At 47.1% G+C, this 24,289-nt stretch overlaps 1 protein-coding gene across 5 annotated transcripts in view; it reads right to left on the reverse strand.

Moving 5' to 3' along the window:
- Positions 1–24,289, reverse strand: part of mark2b (MAP/microtubule affinity-regulating kinase 2b) — a 111,938-nt gene that overhangs the window by 18,195 nt on the left and 69,454 nt on the right. For all 5 annotated transcript variants that reach the window (XM_069894218.1, XM_069894217.1, XM_069894215.1 and 2 more), the window contains exons 4-12: positions 20,927–20,975; positions 20,400–20,465; positions 18,519–18,589; positions 16,858–16,914; positions 4,120–4,356; positions 3,230–3,349; positions 2,102–2,201; positions 1,903–2,015; positions 408–549 (exon numbers count right to left, since the gene is read on the reverse strand). In XM_069894218.1, the coding sequence (XP_069750319.1) occupies positions 408–549; positions 1,903–2,015; positions 2,102–2,201; positions 3,230–3,349; positions 4,120–4,356; positions 16,858–16,914; positions 18,519–18,589; positions 20,400–20,465; positions 20,927–20,975 (955 nt within the window). The remainder of the gene's footprint in view (positions 1–407; positions 550–1,902; positions 2,016–2,101; positions 2,202–3,229; positions 3,350–4,119; positions 4,357–16,857; positions 16,915–18,518; positions 18,590–20,399; positions 20,466–20,926; positions 20,976–24,289) is intronic.

Below are 24,289 nucleotides of genomic sequence, written 5' to 3' on the forward strand. Positions count from 1 at the left end.
GTATCCGGAATTCAAGCAGGAATATGTTTTGGGGGAGGTGGGGGACGGAGCAGGGACACGTGGGGGACGAAGCAGGGAAACATGGGGGGGGAGCAGGGACAGGTAAGGGGACGGAGCAGGGACAGGTGGAGGGACAGAGCAAGGACAGGTGGGGGGGAGCAGGGACAGGTGGGGGGGAAGCAGGGACAGGTGGGGGGGGAAGCAGGGACAGGTGGGGGGGAGCAGGGACAGGTTGGGGACAAAGCAGAGAGAGGTGAGGGGGAGCAGGAACACGTGGGGGTTTACTCCCACTTCATTTCGCCGTGGTGTTGAGCACTGAAACGATCATATTGATTGACACTGGCCAAGTGCCTCTATATCCTCTCCCACCCCCTCCTTCCCACCCATACTTCTGTAGCTGGTCCTACCTTGGTCACTGAACCTTCGCTGTTTCTGACTGGCAGAGACGCTCCTCTGTACCACGTTGGAGGGCGACTGTGCATTGGAGTTTGCATGGTCCGAGCGGGGTTTCAGACATAGATTACTGGTGGAGAGAGAATCTGCGTCCAGCTGTGGGGCAAACAGGTAACGGGATATGAGGGTGGGTGTGAAGTCCGGACCCCAAGATCGGCATCACGGTCAGCTTGGACAAGGTGGCTTGGAACAGCGGCGCTTTCCGTCAGCCAGTTTGGGATCATAGATGGAGGAGAGTGCCAGGGTGTGGAGATGGAGTGAATGGGGCACAATGGGATTGCCCCATTCATATCTCCAAGGATTCCCCTTGTCCTCTCCTACCACCCAACCAGCCTCTGTATCCAATAAACCTCCCCTGCCATTCCGCACCAACTACGTGATCCCACCATCAGACACATATTTCCCTCTCTGCCTTCTGCAGGGATCATTCCCTTAGTGGCTCCCTCATCCACCCCATTAATCGCTGCCCCGTGACCACAAGAATGGTTCACTTGCAACCACACGTCATCCCTCACCACCATTCGTGACCAGTGAAGCAACGTCTCACTTGTGAATCTGCAGGGGTCTTCTCCTGCATCTGGTGCTCCCTCAACATCGGAGGCACTGGGCACAGACGGGGAGATCGCTTCACTGAACACGTCGACTCTGTCCACCACAGTTGTGTGTGTGTGTGCGTGTGTGGGGGGGGGGTGGGGGGGGGAGCGCCAGTTTAATTCCCCGTCCCATTCTCCTGCTGCTGACATGCCTGTCAATGATCTCACGTAAGGCCAGAGACCACCCGCATATTGGAGGAACAACACCTCATCTTCCGTCTGGGCTCCCTCCAACCAGATGGCAGCAATTCAACTTCTCCGGTTTCAGTTGAAGTCTTCCTTCCCCACCACCCCCCCACAAAATCTTTTTCCTCATGTCTGCCTTCCTCTCTTTTCCCTGTCTTGTTTCACGGAGACAAAATCAGTTCTCACCTCTCTTCTTATTATATCCAATCAACGCCTTGTGTCTGTTGGTCTGGACTCCTCCCCCATACAGCGCAGTAACAGGCCCTTTCAGCTCACAAGGCCGTGCCGTCCAATTGACCTACAACCCCGGTACATGTTGAACGGCGGGAGGAAACTGGAGCCCTCCAGTGGAAACCCACACAGACACGGGGAGAACATACAAGCTCCTTTCAGACAGCACGGGATCGAACCCCGGTCCCGATCACTGGTGCTGTAACGGAGTGGCACTGACCGCTACACAAACCGGGCTGCTTTCATCGCCTTTTCCCTCCCCATCTTTTCATTCAGACGCCTGCCTTTTTTCACTCACACCTTGAGGAAGGATTCAAGCCCAAAACGTCAGTGATGTAGCTTTACCCTCTTTGGGTGCATCGAAACCAGCCGAGTTCCTCCAGCATTTCTGTGTTTTGACTGCAATCACAGCGCCTGCAGTCTGTCGGGTTTTACTCACCTCTGAGATTTTCCAGCCCAGCAGGAGGTACGTCGCCATGACCTCATTGTACTTCTGGTTCACCAGGGAGTCAGTGATCTCCTCTCGCGTGTAGCCCATGTTAACCATCAGATCTGCGGCAGAGGGAAGAGTCTGTTATAGCGCTGGCGGTGGGAACCCGCGGCCAAGGAAGGGCAAGGTGGCAGGCAGTGAGACTCACCTGTCCTCCGGGGATCCTTGTAATCTGGCTCAGGGTCCACGTAGGGTTTCAGCTCGTCGTCGTCGTGACCAACATTCATCCACCGATCTTTCATGATTTGCTGAGTGAGGTAGAGGCGGAGGTCAGTTTCAGCAGGGGATGCAGGCAGAGCCACCCCGAGCAATCCTCAGCCACCAGGCCCTTTCTGCAAACTCCCCTGCAGTGGGACCGCCTCCCCTACAACCAGAGCCACTCAGGGGGGGATCATGGGAGTTTCAAATCATTAGGAGAGTAGCGAGGGCAAGGAGGGCTCTTCTCTCCCAGGTCAATGTGGAACCATTTCCACCCACCGAGAGGACAACAAGGCCCCATTGATTCCTACATCACAGACGTCTCAGCAAAGTGGTGACGCCTCTCCCTGCCACCAACTCCTTGATACTCCTCCCTCTGCTCAACCCCCCTCCCGTGGCTCTCCATCCCTCTCTACCCTCCCCTCCTGTTACTTTCCCTCCTCGCCGATCCTCCTATTGCAGGACTTACTTCTCACTGAGCTCCTCCCTCCTCGCTGGCCCGCTCTCCCCTCTGCACCTCCCTCCTTGCCATCATTTCTTCAGCACCCCTCCCTCTCTCCTCACCGCCTCCCCCCCGTGGCTCTCCTTCCTCGCTGTCCCTCTCTCATCGCCAATCCTTCCTAAGGCTCTCCCTCCCCTCTACCCCTCCCTCTGCTCCATCCCTTCCACACCACTGCACTCCTTCCTTATCGAACCCCCTTCCACGTCTCTCCGCCCCCAACACCATACCCTCCCCACCGATCGCCACCCCCCCCCCACCTGCGGCGCTCTCTCCTCCTCTCTGCCCCTCCCATGGGACGGCACTCCCCCCTTGTATCCACCCTCCTCCCAGCACAGTGTGTGACCTCTGGCACTCCAATGGGACAATCCTTTCTCAGAACTGCCACTCCAAAGAGAACTCTCTGTCCACCCGCTCTACTGGGGGGGTATGTGCAGGCACGTGCGCATGAATGTGTGCTGAGGATCCCAGCCTGCTTGAGAGCACCCTGACCAGACCTTGCCCTACACTGTGCCTAACCATGGGCCCAAGCAACTGGCTGTTCTCTCCCGGCACGACACCAACATCTCTCGAACTCACCTCCAGGTTACCTCGCTTGGCGGGGTTTAGTACCAGGAATTTCTTGAGGAGGTTTTCACAGTCTGTGGACATGTAGAAGGGGATTCGATACTTGCCCCGCAGCACCCTCTCTCGGAGTTCCTGCACACACAGATGGAGCAAACATTACAGGCAGCGTTCCAATGCCAACTGTTTAAAAACCCTTTTCCAATGTCATCGCGCCTTCAGCTGAGGTTATATTCTAAGGCTTGTGCACTGTCTTTGGGAGCCCTTCACCCAGAGAAGCAGGTGTGCCCTGGGTCTGATGTACCAGCTCCATCTACACCAGCAGACACTGATGGATCCCTGCTACAGCGAATGTTGACGTAACAGGGAGGAGGAGGGAACCTCTCTTTCCAGCCCCAGGAACCTATGTTTGATCCCCAACTCTGGCGCTCTCTGGGTGGAGTTTGCATGTTTCCTATGTGACAACACAGGGCCCCCACCACCCGGGAGCTCTCTTTTCCTCCCATTGTTAAAAATGTACCAGGGGTTATTGGTCATTTGGGTCTAATTGGGTGGCCCGGGCTCATGGACCATAAGGGCCCATTACTGTCCTGTATGTCTAAATTTTAAATCTGTCTCCAGCACAGTGGAGAAAAGTGCTGGAGAAACTCAACAGGGTCACGCAGCTTCCGTGAAAAGTTTTGGGCAGAGCAGAATCTGCCTGTGGTTACTGTTCCAGCAGCCAAGCTCAGCTATGGGACTGAACCTGGTGTGGGTTCCCCTGGCCATGGCTGGCAGGCTGACACCCGCCACCACAAACTGCCTCAGCAGCTCAGGGGTGCTCCCTGCCTGCAGGAACATAGGCCAGGACTAGATTCTGCGAGCCCTGACATCGTCTCGGAGTGCAACAGGGTTCTGGCCAATACCTTCAGGTTCTGCCCGTCGAAGGGCAGCGAGCCGCTCACGAGCGTGTAGAGGATCACCCCGAGGCTCCAGACATCCACCTCTGGCCCATCGTACTTCTTCCCTTGGAAGAGCTCTGGAGCGGCGTAGGGGGGACTCCCGCAGAACGTGTCCAGTTTATTCCCTAGCGTGAACTCGTTACTGAAGCCAAAGTCCGCTATTTTTATGTGCATGTCCCCGTCTAACAGCAGATTCTCTGCCTGGGTTGGGGGTGGGGGGTGGACACAGATCAGAACAAAATGGTGACCTCCCAGCAGATCAGTCCAACCAACCATAGAACTACAGCACTGAAAACAGGCCCTTGTGTCCTTCTCGTCTGTGCTAAACTATTATTCTACCTAGCCCCACTGTCCTGCACCCAGTCCACTGCCCTCCATACTCCTCCCATCCATGGACCTGTTCAAATTTTTCTTCAGTTATAATTGAGCCCTTATTCACCACTTAAGCTGGTGTTCCACACCCCCACCACTCTCTCTGTGAAGAAATTCCTGCTGAACTTCTCCCCTTTCACCCTAACCTATGTCCTCTGGTTTGTATCTCACCCAACGCAGTGCAAGAAGCCCACTTGCATGTATTCAATCGCCCAGGTTGACAGGATAGTTAAGAAGTCCTATGGGACGCTGGGCTTCATTAGTCGGGGGATTGAGTTCAGGAGTCGAGAGGTCACGTTGCAACTCTACAAATCAATGGTGAGCCCATACTTGGAGTATTGTGTTCAGTTCTGGTCACCTCATTACAGGGAGGATGGGGAAGCTGTGGAGAGGGGGCAGAGATGTTGACTGATTGGAAAATGTGTCTTGTGAGGCAAGGCTAGCAGAGCTGGGACTTCTCCTTTTGGATGGGAAATGACCTAATCAAGGTCTTCAAGATTCTGCGAGGGACATGCTCCTTTCACACTGCCACCTTATCCTAGTAATTGACGGCCAATCTACCGGTTAAGCATCCAGCGTGAAAGCTCTTTAATCGGCATGCAGCCATAAGGTCAAGCCGGGGATGATGCTTCCTCAGTAAGTAGTATCATGCCCGGCGTCTGATGACCCCACCGTGCCGATTAGCCCAATGTGAAAGGGACAATAGGTATCCTGGGACAAATTGGTGACATGCTGACGATGTTTTTGCGTGAGTGCAGGAATGTGAAGGAAACAAAAGATTAAAAAAGGTATAAACTTTGCCAACCTATTTAAATCTTTATACATTTCTAAAGGGCCATGGGAAAGTCTCAACAGGAGAGAGCGAGCGATGGCAGATCTGCCCTCCCAGAATTCCCTGAAGGGGCAGAGAAACCTTTCTCTGCTGCACAGAATTCTGGGAGGGCAGGTCCGCCATCGCTCTTTCCCAAGGCCTTTATAAATTTATAAAGGTTTATATAGGTTGCCACAACAACAGGGGCTGAAGGGCTCATACTGTGCTGTACATAAAGTTTAATTAGGTTATAATTAGGCATGATTAATTTTGTTTAAATACAAGATCATTGATCAGGATATAGGGCAGGTCCACCATTGCTCGATGCGTCACTCAGACGTCACTGTGGAGGATAGACTCCACCATCCCCGTGGATGCCTTGATGAGTGTGCAAGGATGCAGAGAACCGATTAAAATTGGTCCAGAGTGAAAGGCAAAAACGACTTCCTTAACCGATTCACTGAACGCCAGTCTACTGGATAGCCAGCATGTAAAGGCCTTTAGATAAGGTGAACAATCTGCACCTCTTTTCCCCAGAGCAGGAATAAGGGATGTCACCAGAGGATGTCTGCACAAAGTGACGTCAGGGGTAATTCTTTTTACTTGGAGAGTTGTGGGGGGATGGAGGAGTCACGTGATGGAGTAGTGGCTGGTCAGGGAACTCCAGCCCTCTCCGGAAAAGTTTTAAAAAAAATACACAAAACACAAAGGCACAAACATAAAAATTAAAACAAAGTGAAAGTAAAGGTGGGAAGAAAATGACAGCGAAGAAAGAAAAGTCGAAAGCAACGGGAAGAAGAGAAGAAGAACGTCGGAAGAAGAAGGTAAAGGCCTTACCTGTCCGAGGAGGCCCGCCGCGGAGAGAGAAGCCCGCTCCCTAAGGTCAGTTGAAGTCCCGAGCTCGGGACTACAAAAATGGCTCGCGGAGCCAAGTAAAAGTGCATAACCGCGCACGAGCGACTCCTCGCGTCTGCGCGGATGTGCATGAAAAAAAAACACTGACGGGAGGGGGGGACCAGCTGAGGAGTCGATCTCCACAGCTGAGAATGACAGCTGCAACACAACAGGAAGAGAACATAGAAAATAAAGAGAACAAGAAAGAAGAGTAAAAAGAAAACAACAGTTGACCAACCCAGAGGAAGAAGAAGAACATAGAGAAATGGAAGAAGAAGGGAACGGCAAGACAATGGATATATTTTTTTAAAGAATATATGGAATCAGTAAAAGAATGGTAATTACAAGAATTTAGTGAAATAAAAAGAAGAATTAAAAGTGCAAAAGAAAAAATGAATAGATTAGAGATGGTCATGTCAGATATAGGAAAAAGAGTGGACAAGGTGGAAGAACGAGAAACAGCCGTAGAAATGGAAGTAGAGGACTTAAAAAAGAAATTAGAAGAATCTAATAAAAAAGTTAGAGACACAAGAGCTGTTAGCTCAGAAGATAGATATAATGGAAAATTATAATAGAAGAAATAATATAAAGATAGTGGGCCTTAAGGAAGATGAAGAAGGCTAGAATATGAGAGAATTTATAAAAGATTGGATCTCCAGGGTCCTAGGAAGACCAGAATTACAGGAAGAAATGGAAATAGAAAGGGCACATAGAACATTAGCCCCGAAACCACAGCCACAACAAAAACCAAGATCCATTTTAGTAAAATTCCTAAGATATACAACAAGAGAAAATATATTGGAGAAAGCAATGAAGAAAATAAGAGAAGACAAAAAGCCACTGGAATACAAAGGTCAAAAAAATTTTTTCTATCCAGACATATGTTTTGAACTCCTGAAGAAGAGAAAGGAGTTTAATACAGCAAAAACGATCCTATGGAAAAAAGGATATAAATTTATGCTAAAGTACCCAGCGGTACTTAAAATAGTTATTCCAGGGCAGCAAAACAGACTATTCTCGGATCCGGCGGAAGCACGAAAATTTGTAGAACAACTACAAAACAGGCAGAGAGATGAAGACATGTACCGAGAGTAAAAATGACCACGAACTATATGTATGTGTCTATATGGGTGTGTATATATATCTATATATATCTATAGATATATATAGATATATCTATAGATATATATAGATATATCTATATATACATATAGATATATCTATATATATCTATAGATATATATAGATATATCTATATATACATATAGATATATCTATATATATCTATATATATATATAGATATAGATATCTATATATATTTATGTGCACTTGAGTGTATCTGTATTTAAAGGAAAATATATAGAGTATAGATAAGAATTAATAAGGGAATGAAAGGGAAAAGAGGAAGTAAGGAGAGAATTAAGAGAGTGACCTTTGTTATATATGAAAATTGAAATCTTTTCTGAGGGGGGCTGGGTGGGGAGGAGTTACGGTCATTGCGAAATCAGTTTACGCATGCGAGTGAATTCGCAAATCCAAATGGAGAGGGGAGATGTGGTTGCCCGACAAGGGATAAAGGACAACTCAGGAAGGGGAGGGGATAGTGGGGTTAAAGAAATTTTAGATAGGAGAATAAGGGAAATGTTTGATGTTTTAGAAATGTTGTCTTATAAAGTGTTCAAAACAAGAAAGCAGAAATGGATAAGAAGGAAAGGTGATGATGAGGAAACGGAAAGGAAAGATAAACAAAGTATGAAATGGCTACGTCGAACTATATGACTTTAAATATTAACGGGATACATAACCAAATCAAAAGGAAGAAACTGCTAAATTTACTGAAAAAAGAAAAAATTGATATAGCATTCATGCAAGAAACACATTTAACTGAAATGGAGCACAAGAAATTAAAGAGAGATTGGGTAGGACATGTAACAGCAGCGTCATATAATTCAAAAGCTAGAGGAGTAGCTATATTAATCAATAAAAATGTACCAATTAAAGTAGAAGAGGAAATATATTCGGAGTTTTGGAATTTACTCAATGTATATTCACCTAACGAAGAAGATCAAAAATTTATGCAAGATATTTTTTTGAAGATAGCAGACACGCAAGGGAACATACTAATAGGAGGGGATTTCAACCTTAATTTGGATTCAAACATGGATAAAACTGGGAAAAAATTAACAGAAAGAACAAAGTAACCAAATTTATAATTAAATCAATGCAAGAAATGCAACTTTTGGATATATGGAGGAAACAACACCCAAAGGAAAAGGAATATTCATATTATTCGGGTAGACATAAAACATATTCAAGAATAGACCTATTCCTGTTATCAGCTCGTATACAAGACAGAGTAAGAAAAACAGAATCTCAAGCTAGAATATTATCGGACCACTCACCCCTGATATTGACAATAGAGTTAGAGGACATCCCTCCAAGAATGTATAGATGGAGATTAAACTCCATGCTACTTAAAAGGCAGGATTTTAGAGAATTAATTGAAAGACAAATTAAAATGTACTTTGAAATAAATACGGAATCAGTGAAAGATAAGTTTATACTATGGGATGCAATGAAAGCGTTCATTAGAGGGCAAATAATAAGTTATGTAACCAAGATGAAGAAGGACTACAATCAGGAAACAGAGCAGTTGGAAAGGGAAATAGTAAATATAGAAAAAGAATTAGCAATGAAGGAAGATACAACTAAAAGAGGAGAATTGGCAGATAAAAAAATAAAATATGAAACACTACAAACATATAAGGTGGAGAAGAACATAATGAAGACAAAACAGAAATATTATGAACTAGGAGAAAAAACGCACAAAATTCTAGCATGGCAGCTTAAGACAGAACAAACTAAGAGAATGGTATTGGCATCAAGGAAAAAAGACAAACAAATCACATATAATCCAACGGAGATTAATGAAAACTTCAGAGAATTCTATGAACAATTATACCAAAATGAAAACGAAGGGAAAGAAGACAAAATAGATGAATTTTTAACTAAAATTGAACTACCAAAATTACAAATAGAGGAGCAAAATAAATTAACAGAACCATTTGAAATAGTAGAAATACAAGAGATAATAAAAAAACTACCAAATAATAAAACACCAGGAGAGGATGGATTCCCAATAGAATTCTATAAAACATTTAAAGATTTATTAATTCCTCCCCTCCTGGAAGTAATCAACCAGATTGATAAAACACAAAGCTTACCAGATTCATGCAAAACAGCAATAATTACAGTAATACCAAAGACAGGGAAAGATCCACTCTCACCAGCGTCATATAGACCAATAACTTTACTTAACACAGATTATAAGATAATAGCTAAATTATTAGCAAACAGATTAGCCGACTATGTACCAAAAATAGTAAATCTAGACCAAACTGGATTTATTAAAAAAAGACGAACAACAGACAATATTTGTAAATTTATTAACTTAATTCATGCAGTAGAAGGGAATAAAGCTCCAACAGTAGCAGTTGCTTTAGACGCAGAGAAGGCCTTCGACAGAGTAGAATGGAATTATTTATTCAAAGTATTATTAATTGGATTAAAGCATTATATAAGGGGCCATTGGCGAAAGTGACAGTAAATAGATATAAATCAAAGCAATTTAACTTAAGCAGATCAACAAGGCAGGGATGCCCACTATCACCCTTATTGTTCGCGTCAGCTATAGAACCACTAGCAGAATTGATAAGAACAGAAAATAAAATAAAAGGGATAAAACTAAAAGACAAGGAATATAAAATCAGTTTATTTGCAGATGACGTTATAGTATACTTAACAGAACCAGAAATATCAATAAAAGAATTACATAAGAAATTGAAGGAATATGGAGAAGTGTCGGGTTACAAGATTAACGCAAATAAAAGTGAAGCAATGCCAATGAATAATGCGGATTTCTCAAAATTTAAGAAAGAATCACCATTCAGATGGCAAATGCAAGCAATACGATACCTAGGTATACAAATAAATAAAAACCTAAGCCATCTATATAAACTCAATTATTATCCACTAATGAAAATATTACAGGACGACTTAGAGCATTGAAATGACTTACCACTAACACTAATAGGAAGGATAAACTGTATTAAAATGAACATTTTCCCAAGGATACAATACCTATTTCAGGCATTGCCAATACACTTGATGGAGAAATTCTTCAAGGAGTTAAGGAAAATAATAAGGAAATTTTTATGGAAAGGGGGGAAACCGAGGATAGCACTAGATAAATTAACAGAATGGTATAAACAAGGAGGCTTACAACTGCCAAACTTTAAAAATTATTATAGAGCTGCACAATTAAGATACCTATCAGATTTTTATCAAACAAGGGAAAAGCCAGATTGGACTACATTAGAATTAGATAAAATAGGGGAAAAGATACCTGAACATATATTATATAAATGGGATGAAAAATTGGTACAACGTAGGAATTCTCCAGTATTACATCATCTGCTCAACATTTGGAAGAAGATTCATGTAGAAAGGAATAAAACAAATTACCAATTACCAAAACTAATACTGACGCAAAATCAGCTAATCCCTTTTACAATAGATAACTTTTCCTTTAGAGAATGGGAGAAAAAAGGGATCAAAAGAATAGAAAATTGCTTTTCAGGAAATAAATTACTATCCTTTGAACAAATGAAGGATAAATATAATATAACTCAAGATACAGTGTTGGCATACTACCAACTGAAATCCTACTTGAAGGACAAATTGGGAAGCAGTCTGAGGTTACTAGAGGGAAGTAATTTTGAATATGTGATTACAGACACAATGATAATCAAAAAATTTATAACAAATATGTATATTAAACTGCAAGAAAAGGAGAATGAGGAAACAAATGGTAAAACTAAACAAAAATGGGAACAAGATTTAAACATAAAGATAAAGAAGGAAACATGGGAGAAGTTATGCTCTGGAACTATGAGAAATACAATAAACACGAGGTTACGCGTGATACAATATAACTGGATACACAGGCTATACATTACACCTCAAAAGTTAAATAAATGGGACCCAACAGTATCTGACACATGTTTTCGTTGTAAAAAAGAAATGGGAACAACAATTCATGCAGTCTGGACGTGTGAGAAAGTGAAAAAATTTTGGGAAGATCTAAACCAGATATTAAATAAAATCACAGAAAGCAATATACCAAAAAACCCACAGATCTTCCTCCTAAGTGACATAAAAAACAAAGAATTTGGACTTGATTTGGATGGTGCACAAAAAAGATTTGTTAGGATAGCCCTAGCTGTAGCAAAAAAATGTATTATGTCAACCTGGAAATTAGAAGATAACTTGAGAATACAACAATGGTATATTGAAATGAATAAATGTATTCCATTAGAAAAAATAACATATAATTTAAGAAATAATATTACAATATTTGAACAAATATGGGAGCCATACATGAAACACAATAGAGAAAACCTACCGGGGACATCTATCACCTAAAATGACAGAAGGAGAAGGAAATGAAAAGAATTGACTCAGTGGAATTTCTTGTTTATTTTTATTGAGTGACAACATTGTTTGACGGGTTTAATGTATCTTAGATTCTGAACTTTAAATGAATGGGAGGGGAGGTAGTGAGGGTGGGATGGGAAGAAGGGGGGGGGGAGAAAACGACACTGTATATATTTGAAAAGGAAAATGTATGTATCTTGATCAATGTGGTTTATAGTGTGAAAAATAAAAAATTTAAATAAAAAGTCCAGAAACCAGTTGCAGAGCAGCGAGGACAGTGTGTCCACCAGCCTTGGACTTCACCAAGCTGAAGTCAATGAGCAACTGGGTCATTGGGTATATTTAGGCAGAGATTGATTAGCCAGGGCAACAAAGGTTATGGGGAGAAGGCCGAGCAGTGGGGCTGTGTGGGAAAATGGATCAGCTCATGATTAAATGGCGACGCAGCTACGATTGGGCTGGATAGCCTATTTCTGCTCCTCTGTCTTAAGGTCTTAACTATAGCCTGGTGTGTGTATGAGGTATTATTCTCTGGGTGGGTCAGAGTGGAGGGTCAAGGCTATAGCATCATTGGACCAGTTTGGGTGGTGGGCCACCTGGAAAAGGTCCAATGTCACTGGAAGTTGCAATTTGATGCCTTCCGTTACCAGTCACTCAGTGCACTTCGTGATCATAGTGGCTTAGTGCCACTGGGTGGTCATCATCAGGACTGTGGAGAAGATTATAGGGTGTGAGAATTAATTGAGCAGTTTTGTTAGGGTTGGAGGCCGGGTGGCCTCCGTGCGGTGGGATCCCACATAATCGTCTCTAGATCTATTGGAGCTTCCTCCCGGGTTCTTCCGCCTTTCCTTCTTCCCCTGTCCTCTGACAATCAGTATTACTCTTGTGGTCTTTTTTGTGACAAGCCCCTGAGTGGAGACCAGGCAATCTAGCAATGGGACAAGGCCAGGGAGGGAGATTGCACTGTGGGCCCTGGCTTTGGGCTGTCAGGGCTTAGCAGGGTCCCATCAATAGTCTTTGCACGGCCGCAGTCAGAGGATATGAGTTCACGCATTGAAACGCAAGAGGCTGGAGATGTTGGGAATATAAAATAAAAGTGGAAGGTCGGGGATAGAATACTCAGCAGGTTGGGCAGCATCTGTGGAGATAGAGAGAGGAAAGCATTTTATGTATAATTATCCAGCTCCCCAATCTGGTCCAGCACATGATTCATGTCCTCTGATCCAGCTCAGATTGTGGCTGTATAGAGAATATTAGGCCCTGACGGCCTGGGGTCGGGGTGCACGGTTCAATCTCTTTCCTCGATCTCCACTTGGTGATCAGGTCTCCAGAACTCGGGGTGGTGGGGGGGGGCTTCTCACAAAAAAAAACATACCAACTGTCCGGGGGGCGGGGGAGGAGGGAAGGGCAGGAAGAACTTTGGAACAGTTCAAATGGGCAGAGAATAAGGGGTGATGAGGTGGGATCTCGTTGGGGGGAGGCCATTCAGCCTCTCACCCAGGTGCATTTCTACACGTGAAAGTGGAGTTTAGGGGTCACCATTGGATTCACATTTTCGTTTTGGTTTATTCTATAAGGTAACCTTGATTAGAAGGAGGGGGTCGATTAGATTTAGGTTTTAGTTTTCCTTTTTTTTCACTTTTTAAAATTTGGCTTAACTCAGCAATTGGGTTTAATGCAGTTTTATAGATTAATTCAAACTATTGTTTCTTATGTTAATTAAGGAATTCTCAACTTAATTTCATTTTTCTGGTGTCCTTGCATGTCTACAAATGATTTGTTATGTGCCTTCTTTTCTAAAACTCTGTATGATAAACTCAATAAAAATATTTTTAAAAAAAAGAGAGTTGTGGGGGCCTGGAATGCCTTGCCAAGGGTTGGTGGTGGAGGTTGGAACATTGGGGGCATTTGAGAGTCTTTCAGACAGGCCCATGGATGGAAGAAATGTAGAGGGTTACAGGGTAGAAGGATTTCATTTTGTTTTTGGTAGGAATATATATACAGTGGGTTGGCACAACATTGAGGGCTGAAGGGACTGTATTGTGCTGTAATGTTCTATGATCTACATCTTGGTTTTGTAGTAAGACTGTAAATTGGTATTTGCAGTCTGTGGTTACGATGTCACGAAATCGAGCAACATTCGTGGTGCTGCAGTGTACGAAACCGGGTTCTGATTTAGATCTTTGCATTGAAGACTGGAATTACAAAATTACATCCTCAAAATCGTCTGAAAAAGGCCACAAGAAAATCCAGCAATTCTGTGTGAGAAACATGACTTTTACACGGCCTTAGTAAATATGGAGTTTAATAACAAACTGATGCATGTTCACACAAATATAAATTTTACGCAAAAGGAAGGCAGAGTGGTCTACACAATCACAGTAAGAATGAAAATTGTTAAGGCAGTGGAATCAAAAGACCCCCACCCCTCCTCTAGCAGGGCAGCTCCTAACCCCCCCCCCCCCCCCCACTGCCCCTTCCACCCAAGCTCTGCGATCACACCATCATCAGAGAGAGGGGGACAGCATAGGAACAGCCCATTCAGCCCATCACCTGCATACCCACCTTTTTGCCATCCCAGTTGCCACACTAAGCCCCTACAAGGTGACTCAGATCAGACACTATTTATTGTCATGTGATAAAACGGCAATGTAATATTACACGAAATTTCCTTCGTTGCCATTAGCATTACCTGGCGGCCCCTTACAGTCAAAGACAGAGAAGCAAAAGAGAGTCCTCTCTCAGTCACTGAGTCACTGACTGTGTCCGACTCCACTACCTCCTCTGGCAGTGAGCTCTGAATATCAACCACTCCCTCTGTGGGAAGCGAATGGACTCCCTCTAAATCTCCCAGCTCTCACCTTAAACCCACGACCCCCCCCCCCTTTTGTTTTTGATATCCCTACTGTGGGAGAAAGATCTTTGACTGCCTAACCACCTACAGTGTACAGTGTTCAGCAGTTTATTTAAACATATGTACATGCAGCACAGTTACAGGCCATTTCGGCCCACCAGTTCTCCCAATGAACCTACACCCTTGGTACATTTTTGAACGATGGGAGGAAACCAGAGCTCCCAGGGAAAACCCAGAGAATGTACAAACTCCTTGCAGACAGCAAGTGATTCGAACCCCCGTCCAGTCCCGATCGCTGGCGCTGTAAATGGATTGCACTAACCACTATGTCAACCGTGCCACCCTAAGGATCATTCCATGAATGAAAGGGTTATCATATCAGGAGCGTTTTGACGGCTCTTGACCTGGACTCGTTGGAATTTAGGAGAATGAGGGGGGAATCTCACTGAAACATTTTGAATGTCATAAGGCGTGGACAGAGTAGATGTAGAAAGGTTGTTTCACACGGTGGGAGAGTCCAGGACAAGGGGGCACAACGTCAGTATTTGAAGGGCGTTCGCTCAGAACAGAGATGTAGAGGAATTTTTTTCAGAGGGGGATTGAATCTATGGAATTTGTTGCCATGGCGGTGGTGGAGGCCGGGTCATTGGGTCTATTTAAGGCAGGTTCTTGATTAGCCAAGGCATCAAAGGTTATGGGGAGAAGGCTGGGCAGTGGGGGCTGAGTGGAGAAATGGATCAGCTTGTGATTGAGTGGCTGGGCAGGCTTGATGGGCTGAATGGCCTATTTCTGCTCCTGTGTCATGGTCTTCTAGAACCTGTCCAGGCCAGAGAGGGCTGCTCAGTGCTGGACTGTGCTCATTCAGCTCAGTTTATGCATTCTGAACTTGAAGCTAGCAGGGCTTGGGAACTAATGAACCTCCTGGTGCCCGGCGTGCTCACTAGCTTGGTGCTGTCTGCCCACCAACTGTATGGCTGCAGCAAGGCAAAACCTTGGTTCATTGTACTCCTGAGTATAATAATAAACTTGTTACCACCCCGAGCTGACAGCCTGTAGTGAGCAGCTGTTCAACAAGCAGCATCAAGTATCGTCTTGGGGCACTGAGATGACTACCTAACTCATCCACAACGGGCTCTACAGAAATAGGCCACTCAGCCCTTCAATTCTGCTGGACCAGTGTTCACACTATCTAACCTGCAACACAGAGGCCATTCAGCCCTTCAGACCCATTACACAGGCATAGGAGAAGCCCCATGAAACCTGCCCCCCCACCACCCCGTCTCTTCCCTTCCCCACCCAGTGCGGGACATCAGAATCACCTCAACTACCGGGTGGTTAGGAATGGTGAAGAGTTGCTTCTCCGCATCACCCCAGCTCGTGTTATGGTGAAGCCGACGATCCCCGAGAGAGGAAGTCGTTTCTTCAATCAACTTAAACTCTCCTGTTCCCCCAATGAATTCATCCCCCTCCCCTCACTGCTCTCTCTGATCGTCAGGGGAATTTGAAAGAGTCCCAAGGTAACCATAGGAAATAGGAGCAGGAGGACCCATTTAACCCCTTACGCTCCCTCCCCACCCCCATCACCATGTTCATGGTTGTACTTCTATCTCAACAGGGGATTATCTATGCAAAACAGTGCCGACGGCAGGGGTGGTCAATGTGCCAAAATAAACAGCAAAAAGGAGGTCTCGCGAGACCTGGCTTTGGTGGCTGCCATCTTGTATTTGGCGTTGTATAATTGAGAGCGAATGCTAGGACAAGGAAGGAAGTCGAGTGGACCGAGCTTAGAAGAAACAGGTGTGTGCTCCTTGTATGTCCAGGGTGGCAGCAGCAGCGCTGAGCGGGGGCAGCAGGGGGCCTTCATGTATCTCAGCAATGTTCCCTAGGTCCCTTGATGTAGGTAGATCCTTTACCATGAAGTCAGCAAATAAGCTTCCACATCTTTCCACCATTTTGACTAGTTGTCGGCATACCTTGTGGCCCTGTGTGGCTGCAGCTGGTCTTGTATATCTGGCAATTAAATTGTCAGTGCTGCCCAACTGTGGGGCAGCATGGCTAGCACAATGCTGTTACAGGTCCAGTGACCGGGGTTCGCTGTCTACTTGTACGTTCTCCCCGTGTCTGCATGGGTTTCCTCCAGGTGCTCTGGTTTCCTCCCACCGTTCAAAACATACAAAAGTTGTAAATTAATTGGGCTGCAAGGGCCTGTTACCATGCTGTATGTCTAAACAGATATTTAAAAGGCGCTGTCTAGGTCAGAAGCAGATTCCTTACCTTCAGATCCCTATGGACAATGCACTTCTGGTGACAATACTGCACTGCAGATACTATCTGAAAAACACAAGGAGAAACACTGTAGCCTCAACTTCAAAGACCAGTTCGGGTACCAGTCGTTTAACGGACATCATCCCTCCAAGGGCAGGGGGGGGGGGGCGGAGTTTTCAGCTCTCAGGAACCCACAGAAATCTCCAAGCGGAAACAGCTGATGACATGGCCAAATTCAAGCACAGTGGGGACAAGCTCACACCAGAAGCCAGGACTGCACTGTGGGGAATGGGGGAAACTGACAGGGAAATTCTGGTTGGAGGATTGTGTTCAATTCTGGTCACCTCATTCCAGGAAGGATGTGGGGTGGAGAGGGGACAGAGGAGATTCACCAGGATTGGAGAACAAGGATACAGAGGTAGAGCTTTTTTCTCTGGAGTGGAGAAATCTTCAATATGAGGCATAGACAGACAGCCAGCACCTTTTTCCCAAACAGACAACATCTGTACAAGTTTAGGGGAGACATCAGGGGTAAGTTTTCTCACAGAGTAGAGGGTGCGTGGAATGCCTTGCCAGGGATGGTGGTGGAGGCTGATATAGTAGGGGCATGTAAAAGACTCCTAGACAGGCACATGGATGCAAAAATGAGGGTTGTGGGGGTGAGATAGAGCAAGGTTTAATTAGGCGAGTAGGTTTATACACATCAGTGTAATGTCGTAAGCCGAAGGGCCTGCACTGTGCTGTAAAGTTCCGTTCTAAATTTTAATTTATGACAGGAATTAGCAAAACACAAGAACCAGGAGCAGGATTTGGCCATCCGGCCCGTCAAGCCTGCTCCATTGTTCAATAAGATCAAGGCTGATCTGGCCTTAATTCCTCTATTCTTCCAAACCTACCACATACTCAATGAGGCAGCCTCCTTGTTTCCCTGGGCAAGAAATTCCATGGATACATCACGGCCTGCTATGGAGACACCAATACCCCCATGAGCATAAAGCCCTGCAAAAAGGTAGTGGACACAGCCCAGGACGTCACAGGCAAAAGCCTCCCTGGCGTCGAGAACATCTACAGGGAACGCTGCCATCGGAGAGCAGCAGCGATCATCAAGGATCTACCCCACCCAGTGCACGATCAGTTCTCGCTGCTGCCATCAGGAAAGGGGTCTAGGGCCACAAGACTCGCACCACCAGGTTCAGGAACAGCTGCTCCCTCCACTATCAGACTCAATTTAAAGACTCTTCCTTTATTATCACCTTATTTCTTTTTTTCCATGTTGGCACAGATTCTTACATTTCTAAGTCTCTCCTTAGAACTCGTATATTTTCTTGTGTACAGTTTCTGTGTTATCGATCAGTAGAAGTTCTGCCTCGTCCTCTGGAAAAAAGAATCTCAGGATTGTATGTGATGTCATGTGCGTACTCTGGCCATAACTCTGAACTTTGGGAGAAGCATTCCTCCTCATCGCCAGAGACTTCCCTGGATCTTTAGCAGTGTCCCCTAGTTCTGGACCAAGGCGAGAGAGTAAGGAGGGAGTAGATGGAAGAAAGGGCAGAACAGGTTGGCTTGGAGGGAAGGGTGGAAGGGATCAGGAAGCAAGGATACGTTTTCACAGCAGCTAACGCCAGTTTGATGGCCAGTCACCAATCTGGGCTCTCAGAGTCAACACTGACCTGTCGAAATTTTGCTCTGGCTTCCTTCTCTTTCATCCTCCCGTGCGCTACTAGGTAATCGAAGACTTCCCCTGCAAGAGGACATGGAGAGTTATCATGGACAGTTCACAGACACACAACGGTGGTGGCATCTGCCGCAGCCATGACACAACACTGGTGGTTGCATCCCACAATGCTGCCCTTTGACCTGCGGAAGTCCATTTCCCCACACAGTCCACAGGAGCGATAAGCGCTTCAACCTGAAACGCTGACCATTCTTTCTCTCCTATAGATGCTGCTCAACAGCTGAGTTCACCCAGCAGATTGTGAGAATGCTCCAGATTCCGGCGTCTGCAGCTTCCCTGTTCTGCCCAAGATAGCAAGAAACTGCGGAGTTACAAACACAGTTCAGGCTATCACATCTCACCATCCTCTGCACTCTGTGACCCACTGCACCACCACGCCCTGAGCCTCGTGGCTACACCACCACGCCCTGTGCTTTTGTTCTTCCACTGGTCTGCTGTACATAAGTGTGTCTTGACCTGCCTGGATAGCTCACAATACAAAGCTTTTTACAGTACATTGGTCAGTAAACAAACAATTCAACTCCTGTGTTCACACAAGGGAAGTGATGGCCCAAGGGAAATTCACCATCTCTTCCAACAACAACGCCCTGTTTCCTGTCCCGTTTTGGCAGGGCACAGTTTGTTTCTGAACAACAGCCAGTTCTGGATCACTGATGCATGCAGGTCTATGAGTTCCCAACAATGACAGCTGAGGGGGGTCAGTAAACCTGCGGCTCCAGCAAATTGACCGCGGTCACTGACCGCAGCACAGCTGCGCTGCTGCTTTTAGTTTCCGGGTAGGAAGCGTGCTGTCCTTTCCCCAGACTGCACATGACTGCAGAATCACCAAGTGTTCAGAGAGCCGTTCACAATCCACACACTGCTGAGGGATAAACAGCCTCACTTTAAGTCGTCGGGTTTGGTAGGACAGAGGGGAAAACTAGTTGCTTTGAACACGAGAGGCTATTCAGCCCCTCAAATTCTCCCTCCATCAAGATCATGGCTGATCTTCAAACCGCGTAGCTACCTTGCGGAAGGCACAGTTAGCGCAACACCGTTACAGCACCAATGAATGGTTTTCCAACCCAGTGCTGTCTATCAGGAGTTTGTATGTCCTTCCTGTATCTGGAAGGGTTTTTTCCGGGGGGCTCCGGTTTCCTCCTACTGTTTAAAATAAACCAGGATTGTATATCCAATTTTTTTTTAATCTATCCCAAATTTTCTTTACAAACCAGAACTTATTTCTCCCTCTCTCCTGAATAAACTCAGTGTGTGAGCCTCCACTGCCCTCCTGAGGAGAGGATTCCACAACTTCCCTGCTCTCATCCCAAACAGCTGGCCCCTTCTCCTGAGATCAGGCTCCCGACATCCGGCTTGGCAACAACAATGAATCACACAGCTCAGAGACAGTCCATTCGCCCACCTCTGCTGTTCGTGAGGCCACTCTTATCTCTGAACACCCTTCTTGTCCATGCACCTCCCTTGGACACGAGGGCTGCATTGGCCTCCACCACCTACCTCCTCTGGCAACCCATTCCAAGGGACCACCACCCTCTGTGTGGAAACTCTGACTGCTCAGATCCACTTTCCCTTTCTCCCCTCACCCTGCACCCTCCCATTCTACCCTCCCATGCCTTGGGAAAAGACCAACTCCCTGTCCTAGCTGGGCTAGGGCCACCACCTGATGAGCTTCCCAAACACAAACAACATGGGTCCCAACTCGTGCGCAACACGCGCCCGACTCACGCACAACATGTACCACCAACTCACACATAACATGTACCCCCAACCCACACACACACACCCCCAAAGCACTCCGCATACGTGAGATACTCACCCCCACTGGCATACTCCATTACTAAATACAGCGTTTTCTCTGTTTCTATAACTTCAAATAATTTAACTGCAAGAGAGAAGAATAAATCAGGACAACTTTGGTGCCGCCAGAAGGGCTCAATCTCCGGCTGGAGGGAAAGGGAGTTACACACTTAAGTACCCATGGCCGGGCTGGTGCGTCTGGGTACACCAGGGATCTGGCCACCGTTACGGCCCAGCAACAAGAGTGAACGGCTCATCTGAAAGACCCCTCCACCTCTTCACCACCTCCTAGCCCCTCCTTCCTCCCACCTCTTGTTCCTCCTCCCTCTCACCTCTGGCTTCTCCTCCTCCCAGTTCCTCTTCCCTCTCACCACCCCTCCTCCCTCCTGGCCCCTTCCTCCCTCCTGGGCCCCCTCTTTCTTCCTTCCTCCTGGCCCCTCCTCCCCAGCCATCTGCCCTCTCACCTCGGCTCCTCCCCCCAACACATCTCCTGTCCCTTCCTCCCCACTCTGGTAGTTGAGGGGGGGGGGGGCGGTGAGCACTCACCTATATTAGGATGATTCAGAATCTTCATTATTCGTACTTCACGGAACAACTGCAAGGGAACAAGAGAAGTGAGGTGAAACACGGTATCTGGGGCCAGGGGCTCTGACTCACCAGGGAAGTTGGTGACAGGTTGCTGGCAGCCCAAAGTTCTGTCTCACCTCAGCATCACCACGATGGAGGGAAGTGTCAGAGTACATACACGATATCACATACAACCCTGAGATTCTTTTTCTGTGGGCCTGACAGCTTTACCACTTTTTAAATGCCCCTAATGTTCCAGTCTCCACCACCACCCCTGGCAAGGCATTCCAAGCCCCCACAACTCTCTGCGTATTAAAAACTTACCCCTGGTCTTTCCTCTAAACCTTCCTCCCTCACTTTGTATAGATGTCCTCTGGTGTTTGCTACTGGGGAAGATAGTACTGGCTGCTCACCTTTTAACCTGCTCAGGTATCAGCTGGACCCTGCAAGGACACCATTCAACCCACTGCACCATCCTATCTCATCTGTCTGATAACAGTGTTGTATGCTTGTTTTGTATGTAAAAGAGGGGTGGGAGCTAGGGAGGACTAGGGGGATGATAATAAATGTCCCCAGAATCCCCTCAGTATCGTTCCCATACAGGAGTCATGCTTTCCAGTCAGCAGCTACTTGCCTGGCCCCTAAAACCTTCCTTAAACAAAGGCACCACATTAGCTCCCCTCCAGTTTTCAGATGCAGCTCTGTGGCCAACAGGCAAGGGGAAGAAGGGAGGGGGCAAGGGTGAGTCGGAGAGGAGCTGGATGGGGAGGAAGGAGTGGAGGGGAAGAGGGAGAGCTGCAGGAGGGGGAAGAGAAAGAGGAAATGATTGGGGGAGGAACTTGATGGAGAAGAGGAAGGTGTGGAGAAGAATCAGAATTTATGGTCATGAATCAGCCATGAAATTCTGTTTTTGGTAAGACAGAGAAAGGCAAAGGGGATGGGGGAGAGGGAGACAGGAGAGATGGAGAGGAGGGGGAAAGGAAGAAGAGGAGAAGGGGAAGAGGGAGAGGAGGAGGGGTGAGGATGAGGGGAAGAGGGTTAGGAGGAGAGGGGAGAAGAGGAGGAGGGGGGAGGAGGAGGGGAAGAGGGAGGAGGAGGGGAAGAGGGAGGAGGAGGGGAAGAGGGTGAGGAGGAGGGGAAGGGAGAGGAGGAGGGGGAGAGAGGGAGAGGAGGGGAGAGAGAGGAGGAGGGGGACAGGGAGAGGAGGAGAGAGGGTGAAAAGGGAGAGGAGGAGGGAGAGGGAAGGGAGGAGGGGAGAGGGAAGGGAGGAGGGGAGAGGGAAGGGAGGAGGGGAGAGGGAAGGGAGGAGGGGAGAGGGAAGGGAGGAGGGGAGAGGGAAGGGAGGAGGGGAGAGGGAGGGGGAGAGGAGGAGGAAGGGGGAGAGGAGGAGGGAGGGGGAGAGGAGGAGGGAGGGGGAGAGGAGGAGGGAGGGGAGAGGAGGAGGGAGAGGAGGAGGGAGGGGAGAAAGGGAGGAGGAGAGGGAGAGGAGGGGGAAGGAGGGGAGGGGGAAGGAGAGGGAGGGAGAGGGAAGAGGCAGAGGAGGAGGAGAGGGAGGGGGAGGAGGAGAGGGAGGGGGAGGAGGGGAAGGAGGAGAGGAGGGGAAGAGGCAGAGGAGAGGAGGAGAGAGGGAGGGAGAGGAGGAGGAGAGGGAGGGGAGGAGGAGAGGAGGGGAAGAGGCAGAGGAGAGGAGGAGAGAAGGAGGGAGAGGAGGAGGTGAGTGAGAGAGGAGGGGGGAAGAGGCAGAGGAGAGGAGGGGAAGAGAGGAGAGGGAAGAGAGGAGGGGAGGAGGAAAGAGGGAGGAGAGGTAGAGGGAGAGAAGGGGAGAGGGAGGAGAAAGAAGGTGAGGAAAGGGGAGAGGGGATGGAGAGAAGATGGTTAGAGGGAGGGGAAGGGGAGAGAGAGGAGAGGTTGAAGAAGGAGTGGAGAGGCACGGAGCCCTAATTTGGAGCTGTGTGCATTAAATACAAAATAATTCCTTTCGGATTCTGGGTGTATCTGCAGCACCTTATAAAATGTCGTGACATTAAATCTCTCAAGGCTGATGGCTACAGAGAAACCCGCTCCCCAGCCTCTGACAGCTCTGCTCTTGCCACGGGCCTCTGGCCCTTCCCCTGGCTGTGTCCTGGGTGTGAGAGACCCCGGCGCCTTGCCTCCCCACCGCAACAGGACAGCGCAATGGTAGCACAGCCGACACTGTCTGCATGGAGTTGGCATGTCCCATGGGAGTTTCCCCTGGCAGCTCTGGTTTTCTCCAATATGCGAGGTCAACAGGGTGCAGGGGGGAGTTTTGGGGGGTGGGGTTCACGGGAAGAGAAAGTGCCATTCCTAAAGGATCCGTGTAAACGTGTTCGATATTGCTGCTGACTGGATGGCCCTGAATCTCCGATTGAGGGAAATCTTGTCTGTGCTGACCATGATGCCTTTCTACACTAATTTCATTCGTCCACATTAGGCCTGTATCCCTCCACTCTTTACCTCCATGCACACTGCCCAAATGCCTTTTGAACACTGCAACTCTTGCCAGCCTTTGACAGGATCGCAATTAAGAATGTCCTGTCTGGCTGCATCATTGTGTGAGACGGTAGCTGTGTTGTTCCTTGATGTACGTTTGCACGCTTTTGCACTGAGGACTGGAGAATGTTCTTTCATCGGACTCTCAACAGTCATACCTCGACTCAGCCTAGTCCAGTAACATCCCATCGCAGGTCACCATAAGAGCTTAATAGTGAAATTTATAATTGGCGGCGGAACCGACGTAGCAGAAGTCACACGTCGTGCATTCGACACGTGGGCTCAAAAGCCAAGACAAAGCGATTGTGCTGCCAACTGTATAATGGTACATGGTATACACCTAACTTACAGCACAGTACATGTAAGTGAAATCTATAATATGTGTATCTACAATATAGAGGTTTAGATAAATATGCATGTCATGGAATCTTGTGTTGGACAGTATATTTCACCTAAAATGATTGATACACCCAAATTGATAAGTGTCCCCACTTCCAGAACATAACCCAGACGCAAGTCACTGCATTAAACTTCGGGTTGAAGTTGAACTGAATTGTGGCAGCTCATTCCACATCCCCTGAGTAGCCTCAAACCCCCTTTTAAATTTATTGTCAGAGTGCATACACGACATCACATACAACCCCGAGATTCTTTTCTCCTGCAGCCACGGCAGAAATACTACTACTTGGTAGTGAAAAAAATAAACTTCTACAGGTGTACCTTGGAGAACATTCTGGCCGGTTGCATCAGTGTCTGGTATGGAGGCGCCAACTCTCAGGACAAGACAAAAAAACTCCGGGGGGTGGGTGTTAGCTCAGCCTGCGACATCGT

This window comes from Narcine bancroftii, chromosome 8 (genome assembly GCF_036971445.1).
Source record: "Narcine bancroftii isolate sNarBan1 chromosome 8, sNarBan1.hap1, whole genome shotgun sequence".
In the NCBI taxonomy this organism is placed as follows: Eukaryota; Metazoa; Chordata; class Chondrichthyes; order Torpediniformes; family Narcinidae; genus Narcine; species Narcine bancroftii.